Source organism: Cinclus cinclus, chromosome 1 (genome assembly GCF_963662255.1).
Source record: "Cinclus cinclus chromosome 1, bCinCin1.1, whole genome shotgun sequence".
NCBI classification, from domain to species: domain Eukaryota; kingdom Metazoa; phylum Chordata; class Aves; order Passeriformes; family Cinclidae; genus Cinclus; species Cinclus cinclus.
In genome coordinates, this window is record NC_085046.1 from 77967131 (window position 1) to 77980539 (window position 13409).

General features: G+C 38.5%; 1 protein-coding gene across 1 annotated transcript in view; it reads left to right on the top strand.

Annotated features, from left to right (window-relative positions):
• Positions 1 to 13409, top strand: part of MYO10 (myosin X) — an 89203-nt gene that overhangs the window by 72253 nt on the left and 3541 nt on the right. The window contains exons 27-36 of the mRNA XM_062499623.1: positions 3207 to 3300; positions 4078 to 4133; positions 5641 to 5783; positions 6225 to 6419; positions 7521 to 7678; positions 8965 to 9088; positions 10059 to 10356; positions 11079 to 11286; positions 11858 to 11994; positions 12787 to 12907. Of these exons, the coding sequence (XP_062355607.1) occupies positions 3207 to 3300; positions 4078 to 4133; positions 5641 to 5783; positions 6225 to 6419; positions 7521 to 7678; positions 8965 to 9088; positions 10059 to 10356; positions 11079 to 11286; positions 11858 to 11994; positions 12787 to 12907 (1534 nt within the window). The remainder of the gene's footprint in view (positions 1 to 3206; positions 3301 to 4077; positions 4134 to 5640; positions 5784 to 6224; positions 6420 to 7520; positions 7679 to 8964; positions 9089 to 10058; positions 10357 to 11078; positions 11287 to 11857; positions 11995 to 12786; positions 12908 to 13409) is intronic.

The following is a 13409-nucleotide window of genomic DNA, read 5'->3' on the forward strand; positions in this document are numbered from 1 at the left end:
TGACAAGACAACAACAAGCAGGAAGAGTCAGATTGCCAATGAAAATTTGCCTAGAATTTGGCTATTATCCATGTGTTACTAGCAACTTGATGAAATACAGTTTGTCTGTAGAGAGGCAGTTGTTAGCCACTGATGCTTGGCTTGTGGATTACCCTGCTGGGTTTAGCTGCATTAATCAAATCAGTATTTGAGACCCTGTAGTCTGCCTGAAATGAAGCACTTTATTCTTAGGGGTGAGATCTGTTTGTTTAAGCAGAACCTAAATTTTTTTTTCAGATAGAAGTTGCAATGCAGTCACTGTATGTTGGAGCAAAAGCATATTCATGTAAGAGGAGTGTGTGAGTGCTTCCCACTCTGCATATTTAAAAAGGGTCTTGCTTTTGTTGCTAAAGGATTCATATCTATATAACTATGGGGGAGGTAGGTAGGTGAGGAGCAAGTCTGACTTGTCAGATCAGTTGTAGAGCATATTTTAAAAAAAATCCCCATGCTACAATTCATGCACGATAATAACATGCTTGCCTATAAAAATCAAGCATTTAAATAAAGTTAACTTAGTAATCAGAGCTTATTACCCATTGCCTTGCTGCCCCAAGGCCAGAATACAGGCCTTTGTCAACATCACTTGAGCTACTTCACTCAGAAGCCTCAAAAGTTCTTTCATATTCTGTTCTTTTCCAAGGTAGACTGCCTTCCTATATCACAGGAGCCCGAGTACAGATGTAGATATAGCAATGCAAAATCTGTCCTCATTTTTTTAGTTATCCTTAAAGTTATCCTTGAAATAACTTAGGAGCTTTCTAGCAGTTACTGTTAACATTTCTGTGGGATGTAAGCATATTTTAAAGTGGAGGCTTAGCTGAAGTCTCTTTTACCTGACTTATGTGCGTGCCCTAGGGACCAATAAGCAATTATCAGCTCACAGACTTGTCTGTTGCCATGCATCTCCTTCATTTCTTTCTTAAAGATGGAAGAGGAGACACTATACACTCTTGTGTATAGAATGAATAACAAACCATCCAGATTACATTACCTTTTATCAGTGTATTTCCTGTTCCTTTTTTCTCACTCATCCCAGAAGACTTAATGAAGAAAATGTGTAAGGATTTGCAGACACACTTAAGTCAAATCCTTGTTAACAAAGCATTGTGAAAAGTGAAGCATGAATCATTGGGCTGTGTTTGGTCTACATCTGCTATTGAAAAAATATTTTGTACCTGGGTGAGATCAGGATCTGAGGTTGCTTTTTGTTCAAATTAAGGGAAAAACCAAGAAAAACATGGCACAGGCACCCAGAAGAGGAGTTACTATTACTGAAGAAGTGATGCTTCAGTGGGCAGCCACTGCTGAGGGTTTCTTCCTTTCAAATCCCTAGCTTTTTTCCCTATTTCTGTGTTCTGGGACTGAGCTGAAAAACAAAGGAGGTCCTGTGAGGGAAGAAAGCAAAAATAAAGACTGCCTTTGTCTTTTGCAAAGTGCCATGATTCATTTCATTTTCATTGTTTACACAAAGATTAAATGAAATCAGGAAAACTCTGAATTGTTCTTTAAAATCCATCCATAAATTATCACTAGATGTGCATATAGTGCTATGAAGTCTTTCTGGTTTTTTGTTTTTTGTTTTTTGTTTTTTGTTTTTTTTTTAATTGAAATAGAAGTTTAAATACATTTGCAATTCCTGAGCCCAGAAAGGAAAGCTGAATTTAATTTGTGAGAATCTTTTGGTAGGTGAGGCTTAGTTTTCTTCAGTTTTTTTACTTCAGTTTCAGCTTTTCTTCAGCTGGTGGTTCCTCCTCTCTAGATGACAGCTTCTCTCCTTTCTTTGTGGCATTGCCTTACATCCAGCAAAGTATTAAGTACAACCTCTCTGTGGGTGTCTCTGAGTCTTAAAAAAAGAATCAGAACTAAGTATGTTCTCATCTGCTTTATGGTCTAGCATGCTCAATCTTTGTTTTTCTTCATTGCTTGCACTGTTTCTAATAAAAGCATGACCTGATAAAAAGAATTTAGAATACGGCAGTGATGGTACTGTTTGACAGCCTACACAGTTTTTCTCAAGCTATTTTAGCAGTTCAGTTTCCAGAAATCTACATTTTGGGGGAACAGTTGGCTTCTGTATGCTGGAGTTAAGGAGGCATCTCTTCAGTGTCCTAGGCAAAAATTCTGTAACTAAAATCAATTGCACAAAAGATAACTTGACATTTAAGTCCAGTAGTTTGGCAGTAGGTTGAGTGTTTCCTCAACCCTGTGGTGGTGGAGGAGCCTCTGCAGAAAAATGAGGAGTCTTTTTTAAAGGCTGGGCTTTTGAGCCCTTTGAAAACTTGGCCCCAGGTGGTTTTCATTAGAATGGCAAATTTATATCTCAAAGAATGGCATTCAGGAACCTGTTGAACAGGCCAAGCTCTGCCCTTAGATTTCAGTGGCATTCCTTAGAGCAGTTGAGCTTTATCATATACAAGTGCTAGAAGGATGGAGGTTTCCCAGAAGCAGAAGGTGTGGCTGGAATTAAATGCCTCTGCAATTGCTGCTCAGGACTAGGGGCTGAAGCACAGGAAACCTCTGCCATTTTTCCTGTTCTGGATATATACAGTGCCACTGGAGTGGCACAAATTGGCTCATCCTTCCAGCAGCTGGATTTTTCAGTTCTCCACTGAGAACAAAAACTGTAGAGTTATTTTCTTGGGGGTTTTATTCTCTTTTCCCTCTCGATTGTGCTTCTACAGAGAACGCAATGAACTTGGGTGGCCTTTGCAGAAGTATCACTGTAAGAAATTACTACCAGTCATACTATCAGTGTGACACAATTTATAATCTGAAGGTTGGGATTCCCATTCAAGGCTTTGTGTCTAGCAAGCAATGTATTTTATTCCAGATGAAACATGTGGAATGTGTTACAAAGACTCTCCAAGCACTCAGATGTTTCAGTGTGTTTACAGCAGTTTTTCAGAGATCCCACTTAGTGTACGTGTGTACTTGTCAGCAAGAAGGGTATGATACAAGCTTGGGTGGGAGACCTGGAGGGGCTTGCTTGTGCACCCAGTGTTACTTGAACTGACATAAAGCCTTGCTGCTTTTATGCCTGTTGACAAAAGGAATCTTAAGCAATTTCAAAAAGCTGTGGAACCTGCTAGTTCTCTGCAGAACAAAGGTGACAGAAGGCTTGTGCAGAGCAAATTTTACTTACACTGCTGCCTTTCTCTCCCCAGCCAGTGGTTCAGTGTACTGAGTCAAGTCCATGCGTCCACAGAGCAGGAGATCCGGGAGATGCATGATGAGCAGGCAAATCCACAGAATGCAGTGGTAAGTCTAAATCTGAAGAACTTCTCAAAACAAATATTTTTAGAAAATAGGGGTACTGTGGTTGCCACAGCTTCTGAGAGTCACAACCCACTTTGTTCAAATGTGGTGGCAGCTGTGACACTGGCTAGAGCTTCCACATCCTTGGTTCTGTAGCTGTACAAGGAGAGAGAGTGACTTCTGATTCTTCTCCCATCATTCACCTTGAGGAAAAATGACTTGGTTTTGGGGGTGTTTTTTTCTGGTCCACTTCCCTGTCACATCACAGTGTATACTTGATTTTGAAATTTTGCAAAGACACTGTTAATAAGTAAATTAAAAATCCAAGAGTTAAAATTTCAAGATTTCTCTGATCCTGCATCTATCATTATGTACAACATACATTGGTAATTAATAGAATATATTTGGAACCTAATATCATGCCAAGGAAAACAAAAACTTACGCTCAATGGCTTTAGAAGTCTGTTTTCAGAGGATGTAATTTATATTGGGATGGCAGTTTTCACTGAAAAATTCGAGCATGTTTGGAAGCATAGAAAAGAGCAATTTTTGAGCTGCCTCCATCCTAATTACAAATAATCTTTTACTGAATCAATTCATCCAAGTCTCTTAGTTTTCCCCTCAGCAGTTTTAATGATTAAGAGAAACTGATGCCCAAACCTGCAGTTCATTTTGCTTGATCAAAGCTGCTGCTTCTTTCTCCTGTCTCTCAGAAGAGTACTTTGAGTAATGTAATTAGTGAATGTCTTCCTCATTTTCTGGTTGGATATTTGTTTATAGGGTACACTCGATGTGGGACTAATTGATTCTGTCTGTGCTGCTGACAATCCAGATAGGTAAGTCAAACCATGCCTGGTAACTTTCTTTTTCTACTGTCTCTAGCCAAAATCGGATACTTTATGCTTTAGTCTATATATTCTACTTGCCAACCATATATTAAAATGATTCATTATTGCCTCCCTTTTCATAGCACTAAGCACCACTTGTTAAAACATGGAACAGGAATGATGGTGCATTTTGAGGGGGCTTCAATAACTTCTGTGACACTGCTTCATACCTGAACTCTTCAGCTCCTAAATTGATCCAAAACTGGAAGATTAAATGTTCCATTTATTTATACATTTATGCTCCTGAAAAAAAGAACAGCTGATTTTTGAGTTCCTTCGTAATGTAATAGGCAGAAAAATTAATTTTAATTTTTTTTTTCTGTTCAGCTTCTCCTTCATGAATGTTGTATTCTTCAGGGATGAAAATTATTTCCTCAAAATAAAAATGTCTTTTAACAAAGACACTGCAGCATAGAAACAACAAAAAAGTCAGGTTATTCTTAGTTTTTGAACTACTAATGGTGTTTAAGGAAACAAAAAGTAATCTGGGTTCAGACTATGACTGGTTTATAAGGTTACTGGATGTGAGGTGTTATTTGAACTGTAGGGGCCTACTCCAGTTTCTCCTCATTGTGTACATGTGTAAAACAGCTGGTTCTAAGGTAGTGCTTTGTCCTTGGCCCACCAAAACACTGATAGCAGAAGTGACAGTGAGTTTACAAGCCCGGGTTTCCTAAACAATGCAACACAAATGTCCAAAGCTTTCACAATTTTAAATTAACATTTCTCCTGCACTAAGTTAATGCAGTAAGTCAAGCATTTCTCTTGTAAGCATTTTTCACGTGGATTTTTTAATCTTGTGGGGGGGTTTTATGTTATGTTTTGACGGTTTGCTCCAGGTGAAAAAAAAATGGTAAAGGGTTAAAGCAAGCACTGTAGGCTGAGGAACATCCCTGTCTCATGCAGAGAGCCATCAGAACACTTTTCTTGGGCTAGTTCTTCGTGCTTCAGTGAATCCTGGTGTAGGATTGGGTAAAAGCCAGACTCTCATTAAAAATAGATTGTATTCTCTGTGAATTGGGTTGCCCTGCATTAAAAATAAAAGAAACCGTGTTCACACACTGCTTTACTATAGACCTTTGTATACTGTAGTTTGTTTTAGCTAATGTAGCTACCTACTGAAGCAGACAATCTAAATAGATGTGACCCTGAAACAGTTCTGATTCACATGCAAATCTGATTAAAGTTTGCAAGTTTTTCTGAGGACAGATTTATTTTGAGATATAACAAGCTGCAATTTAATGTAAACTTTCCCACCATTCATAGCCCTTGCGTTTTGTTGTAAATGTAACAAAACTGAGTCTTTTCAAATGCTTAATATTTTTCTTTAGGTGATAACTAAATAATGCATTAGAGGTGGACAGTATTTGTCTTGGTAGAAAATGCAAACAATGGTGGTGAGATAAACAGTATGTTTGCTGATTATAATGTCTGTTTCAATTGTTTATTTTCACAGACCCAATTCATTTGTGATCATCACTGCTAACCGTGTTCTTCACTGTAATGCTGACACTCCTGAAGAGATGCATCACTGGATAACCCTGCTTCAGAGGTCAAAGGGGGACACTAGAGTGGAGGGACAAGAATTCATTGTGAGGGGTAAGAACTGAGTGAGGCAGTAAAAAATAAATAGCATCCATTATGCTTTGAAGAGATTGTTCCCATCGTACAATGTGGGTAATATGCCAACATGATTAATGTTGCAGCCTCATCTTTCTGTGGTGGACTTTACTCACAAATTAATACAGCTGAAATTATATTCTTGCTGTGCCATGTAAGAAAACACTGTCATGACAGCAAAAGTGTTTTTGTAAGTTGACAAGATAATTCTTCTAGTGAAACACTGAAATTGAAAGGTTTTCATAGTGATTTTATAATTTCAATGTTTGAGAACGTTACTCGATGTTTTTTCATATGTGAGTCTATTAATTCAGGCGATGTTTTTGTTGTTGCTAAAAGTATGCAACTAACTTTTAGCAACCTACTTTTGTCCAACACTGTTCAAGAAAAAGAAGTGGATTCAAATTGTGTCCTTAACAGGGTGGCTACACAAGGAAGTAAAGAACAACCCAAAGATGTCCTCATTAAAACTTAAGAAGCGTTGGTTTGTTTTGACGCACAATTCTTTGGACTACTACAAGAGTTCAGAGAAAAATGCTTTGAAATTGGGTACGCTGGTCCTGAACAGCCTCTGCTCAGTGGTCCCACCTGATGAAAAAATCTTCAAAGAAACAGGTAAATGTTTGCTCTTGTTCAAGTATGACTTCAGTCCTTCTAGATAGCAATGCAAGAAACAATGCATATTTGAAATACGAAACAAAGAATATTTTAAATGGATTATTATGGATGCAGTTCCATGAACAAATCCGGTTCCGAAGTCGCTGAGGTGTTCTACAGGGAATTACTGGGTGAAAAACAAAGGTAATGTATAGAGGAGTAAAATTTGTTCTCACCAACATTCAAATTATCACAAATTATCACTGCTGCGAAGTTACACTTATGCTTACGCTTACACATCAAAGACCTGGGGAAAGACATGGGTAGCACTCTCCTCATACATTATTTTATGTGTTGAGGAACTAGGAGAGGCAGCATTGGAGCAGGTATAGGGAGATGCAGAGTAAGAGTCCAGTTTGTGGTAACCTGCATACTACACCTGAGTCAGCTCCACTGTGCACTTTCAGAACTGGTTTTCAACTTGGAAGCGTCTGTTTGCCAATGAGAAGCGACTGTTGACAGTCCTGTATTATCTCATTGGGGTCACTGACACTTCAAAGAGGCTTTCACTAGTGAAAGATGAAACACAGTTCCTTCTACTGAATCTATTTCATAAAAAGCCTATACAATGATGCAGAGAGAGGATTTGAACTGAAGTGCTCTTACTGTCATAGTTTCCAATTCAGTGGTGTAAAATTAAAGACAGAAGAGGTAGTTTGTGCTTTATGCCTGTTTGTACGTGTGCCACAGACTATGAAAGACTCTTGCACACAAAGCAAGTCTGTCTCAGATTTTCCTGTGACAGACAGGACTGGAGAAGTAGGGTCTACAAGCTACAAGGACCTAAGAGTATTCCACAGTATTAAGAATGTTGTCTTACAGTGATTTTTACTAGGATTACTGGGTTAAACATGGGGCTACATGAATAGTTGTCATCTGAGGCTACTCCTAGGCTTCTTTATAGGAGAAATCTCCTTTAATACCACAGTATCTGTATTGTGCTACTTAGTAACTCGCAAAATTTTAGTTCCTGAAAGACTTCTGGCATGATGTGGGATGCAGCCCTGGGTGTCTGCTGGGGTGCAGCTTGTATGATGCCCAGTTTTGCTGTTGTGGCAGGTTACTGGAATGTGACTGTGTACGGACGCAAACACTGTTACCGCCTCCATACGAAATTGCTTAATGAGGCGACCCGCTGGTCAAGTGCCATCCAGAACGTGATTGACACAAAGGCACCCATTGATACTCCAACTCAACAGCTTATTCAGGATATTAAGGTAGGCACAAGCAGGATGGCGCAGGGTGAGAAAGAATGCTTCCTTAAATCTTTGTTTTGGCTTTGCCATATTGGGTAATAATGCAGAAAATTACATTTTAATTACACAGTGACATGGACTAAAATTGTGAAACCTGAATGTATTCTCTGACCTGATAAAAGAATTTCTATCTAAACAGTAGAAGAGCAAACTTTGAAGTGTAGCTTGAAGGGCAAGAGGGCTAAATTCCTGTCATTAAAACAGTAACAAGTTTTATTGGTTTGTGTAACTTGACAGACACGGTTACTCCTGGCAGTAGAGCACATTGTGCAGGTTCGTGAGTTAGCAGACATGTTTGGCTTAGTTCACAGTAAGCAGCATGCCAGGATGTGGACTAAACAGTTCTTCTGACTTTATTTTTGTCATTATGGTCCTTTTCTTTTTTTATGATAGCCTGCGGTAAGCATCTCACATCTCCGTGTCATGAGAAAAACATTCAATTAATGTTTACTGTTTTATGATCTCATTGGAGACAGTGCATGCACAGCCAGAGAATGTCCTTCTGGAGCTTTGTCCTAATGTGCATTTATGAGAGAGGATGATTCTCACAAGAGACCAAAGAAATAGGCAAGAGGGGAGAGCTGCTACTGACATTTTCCCTTAGAGACTGTCACCTCTTCTCTCATGGAAAAGAGATATTAAGTCTTCAGTTCCAAGACAATGAATGCTATTCTTCAGAGTAGGTGAAACATACGGAATTCAGGACTGATAGAAGACAGTGGTCACACATCTGTCAAACTTGGCCCAAGAAGAACTGTAAGAGCAGTATTTGGATGTCAGAGTGGGTGCACCAGATTTACAGAAGCATTTTGGACTGTTTTGTTTGGTAGCTTGTGCAGTTTCTAACTGAAAGGCAGTTAGTTATGCAGGAGAAATACTTTAAATAAAACTTGAATACAGATGTCACATTTGCCATTATGAATTACTGGATTAAAAATGAATATAAAATGAAAACACACTTTAAAAATTGTTACGATACTTAATTTTGGTGGCCTGCAGCTCTGCTGTAATTTGTTATTTTTACTGCACAGATAAAGCAAGCCTATCCAAGGCCTGAGGTTAGCAGGTACTGAGCATTCATAGCCCACAGCATGCCATGGCAGCCACAGAACCCATAACTGGATTTCTCACCAAACAGTGTTGGTAACACTGATTGCTCAGGTTTTTTACAACCAACCTAAGGGCAGAAGACACTGCATTATTCTTAAAGCTGGACCCCAAAACCTGTGGTTTTTTTACCCCTATAGGAAAACTGCCTGAATGCTGATGTGGTTGAACAGATTTATAAGAGGAATCCTATTCTCCGTTACACTCATCATCCATTGCACTCACCATTACTGCCACTGCCATATGGGGACATCAATCTAAATTGTAAGTTTTCCAATAATGGAACTACTTTTCCTTCTGAAATACTAAACCATAGGTGGAACTTCTAAGTCTACAGTCAAGTAGTGGTAGCAAAACGCATGTTTATAATACAAATATACAAGTTTCTCTGTTCTCTTTTGAGAATAGCAGTTTGCCTAGCACAGAGCCTTGGGCTTGAGGTGTTCCTGCAAGAGTTACAAGAAGGTAAGGTTGCTAGTGCTTTCAGCAATACAGCTAAGAAGAGTTTGAAAAGTCTTGCACTGAAATAAGCAACTAAACCTGATTCACTCAGTCTCCTTGAATCATATTCTCTTCCTCAAATTATTGTTGCTTCCTACCCCGTGCGGAAAGCTACAACAGCCACAGTTTCCAATTAACAGGTGTACATTTTATAAGTTGGGACAGGAATCCTTATTTATGGGAAATAACATTTAGGAGTGTACATGGTTTTAAAAAGTAATGCTTCATTTAGTCCTGAAATGAGTGTAATCATCCATTTTAATATTCTTGATCCAAACACTAATTTAGAAGTCTCTTTGGAATGAATGGTTCAGAGCTATTGATGATTGTGAACTTGGTGTCCTTAAAAGGATTGGGATATCTTAGTTAGCAACTGCATATTAAACAAGATATTACTGAGACCACAAGTTTCATCCTTGAGATGAGGGTAGGAAGTTAATATGGAGTGTGATATGACACTTAGCAGTGTGACTCTCTGAAAGGAAAAATTCTCAGTCACAAAAAATAATCAATCAAGACACAGCTTTTCAGTTATTAAATCTGGAACAAATCTCAGTAGCAAATTGACTTATAAAATGAGTTTGCATCCTACATTTGACATGGAAAATATAGATTCTAATATCCTGCATAACAAGGGTCACAGAGTAGCATTAAGCAATTTCCACATAACGCCTGAGTGTTTTTTCTTTCATATCTCAGTCTAAGCACATTTCTCCCAAAATTTCTTTTGTAGTGCTGAAAGACAAAGGTTATACAACTCTGCAGGATGAAGCCATCAAGATATTTAATTCTTTACAGCAGCTGGAGTCTATGTCTGATCCCATCCCTATAATCCAAGGTATCCTCCAAACAGGACATGATTTACGACCCCTCCGAGATGAGCTCTACTGTCAGCTCATCAAGCAAACCAATAAAGTGCCTAACCCTGGCAGCGTGGGGAACCTCTATAGTTGGCAAATACTCACCTGCATGAGTTGCACATTTCTGCCCAGTCGCAGCATCCTCAAATATCTCAAGTTTCATCTCAAAAGGTGAGAACCTTTGATCTACTAAAGCACCACAAGTTGTAACAGTGTTTAGATATCTAGAAGTGAGACTTGAAAAGGTATTAAGAAACTGGCCATGCCAAATAGTGAATCTGAAAAGAAACTTAGAGAAGAAGTGTGTATGAGTTGGTCTGGATGGAACAACACACATTTGAAGAATCAAGCAAAGTGCCACAAAGTTGAATGCACAGTTCGTTAATGTTGGCAAAAGGGGGACTTCTTGTAACTGCATAAACTTAAATATTTAAACTGTATGAACTTAACTCAGCCCATATCCCCAGACCCCATTCTCAACTGTCCAAACCAACCTGTTAAAAATTCTTCATCCTGCTTGCCTTTATTTTATGAGATATGCATCGTGCACATAAAAGAACAGTATCATATTTAAAGGTGTATTTGAGGTACAAATCTACAATTACAAATCTGATTTTAAAGTATCAGTGAACACTAAATAATAATAAATCATTGTCAGTTCAGCATTAACCTGAATGTGGAGTTCCTCTTGCTGTGATGCAATGGAAGAATGCAGAGTGTGTCATGAGGAAAGTTAGTCCACCAGCAAACTCAATAATTTAAAAGTATTTGTCTGTACTTAGAGCATGTCAGTTAAATAGTGTCCTGGATACAGAAATACTCTCGAGGAAAAAATTCTCAAATAAGCGAGCTTCACAGACTGGCAGCTTAAAGTAATAAGCTTTGTCTCACAGGGTTCGTGACCAGTTTCCAGGAACTGAAATGGACAAATACGCACTTTTTACTTACGAATCTCTGAAGAAAACCAAATACAGAGAGTTTGTGCCGTCACGAGATGAAATAGAAGCGCTGATTGGCAGGCAGGAGATGACATCCACAGTTTATTGCCATGGTGGGGGCTCCTGTAAGATTACAATCAACTCACACACTACAGCTGGAGAGGTGAGAAGTGGTGACAGAATGTCTTTGGAACAAAATCAGCATGTCACTTCACGTGCCACTCGCAGGCAGCAGTATTGTTACACTTTGGAAGCACTGGGACTTTCTTTGCCAGTCTCTCCTTTATGGGAAGGAAAAGTTTACAGTGCTGTCCCTCCCTGCAGTATGTTCTGGAGAAATCCCTGCTATAAAATATATCTTTGTGTTGCAGAGGATTACCCAACTGTAGTTCCTTCTTACAGGAAGCATTAAAGGAAAGACTAAGCAATTAGGCAGAGAGCATTATTGGAGAAACTTCAGTAGATGTTGGTGTGCATAACAGCCAAGCTGCTTCCTAAAACTGGAAGACTCTTGATGAGTTGGAATACAGGGGGTTATATCTGGTCAGGAGATAGCACATACGTATTCTGAAAGAATAAAAATGACAGTGGAATTTGACAGCAATCAATAATGCTGATGAGGACAAGTTAATAACATTTTTAGCCTAAGTAAAACCTAGTTCTTCTTTCTATGTATCTGTCTTACTCTGTGGTTTTTCCATGCTAAGCTTTTTTCATGTGCTGTTTTTCATTAGGTGGTTGAAAAGTTAATTCGTGGCTTGGCCATGGAGGATAGCAGAAATATGTTTGCTTTGTTTGAATACAATGGAACTACAGATAAAGCAATTGAAAGCAGAACCATTGTAGCTGATGTCTTGGCAAAGTTTGAAAAGTGAGTGTACCTCTCCTCTCTTCACTCTAATAAGTAGTAATTAAATAAATTTCCAATGTTGGTAATGCTGAATTTTCTCTTTGACTTGCTTGTTTGTGATGATGCAGCTGAGTTACACACATGGCTATTTCTGGAACAAAAAGATCTCTTTCCTTAGTTTTCTTAAAAGACTTAATAGCCACCTATCCATTTGTGCTGGTTTTCCTGTCCTGACACCAGCAGAGCAATATTTCTCATCACTATTTCCACATTTTCTTTTCCATTACTACAAATTTTTCCACCATTACTGGCCATGTGGCTGTGAAAACTGACCTCCAGGCAGTCACTGCCATTCTGACTGTTATCTGACTTCACATGGAAGTCACCACAGTACACCTCACAACATTTCTCTTACCAGCAAAATTGAAACCACTCATAGCACTGTAGTAAGAAAATGTAATACAAACCTAAATACTTGTCATCCTTTTTATGCATGGCAATCAGCCCCCTTTATCCATATAAAAACAGGGGGAAAAGGAATGTTTTAAGTGTTGTGCAGTTCTATTACAGGACCTAATTATGTTTTATTAACACCTGAGTTATCCAAAAACCAACATTTATTAAGAGAATATGGGTTGGAAACCGTTGACTTGAGAACTGAGTCAAGATTTGATTTTGCTGTAGGCTCTAAGTACACAGACACACATTAAGCAAAGTTCAGCTGATGCCTTGCTTAGATTCCACAGGTGGCAATTTAGAAAAGAGTTTGATTTCACAGATCTGATCTCTCTCCCTCTTAACACAATGATGCAGGCTTGCTGCCACTGCTGAAGCTGGGGAGATGCACTGGAAGTTCTACTTCAAGCTCTACTGCTTCCTGGACACAGAAAATGTCCCAAAAGATAGCGTGGAATTTGCCTTTATGTTTGAGCAGGTAAAGAACAAAGGTTCTGTTTTGAGGCACTTTTTAAGAGGAGGGAAAAAAAGCAAGAGATCTAGGTAGCAAAGTGAGTGTTACTATTTTGCTTCTGTTCAACTGAATGCACTACTACTCAAGCATCAAGAGCAAAGGAAATGTTTCAGTGGTCAAAATAGGCCTTTCCTAACATAAGTGAAGCATGTATGATTTCTCTAGTGTTATGTTTCTTACTTCTGCATTATTTGTCAATTGCTGTTTGCACAGTGGTAGAAAAATTAATGACTGGATCTAAACTGCTTTTAAAAAGAATATTTGCTTTTAATTTTTCTCTTCTCAAACCATTTTCTGAAGAAACTGTAAGAAATAAAGTGAAAAAAGTGTAACTGGCAAAAAATAAGAGATTCCTGCTGGCAACTGTACAGAACTAATTGATCAATAGCCTTTTATCTTTTAAAAAACTGATCATTTCATACGTACCATAGAATAATAGTCCAGTATAATAGTATACTGTATATTT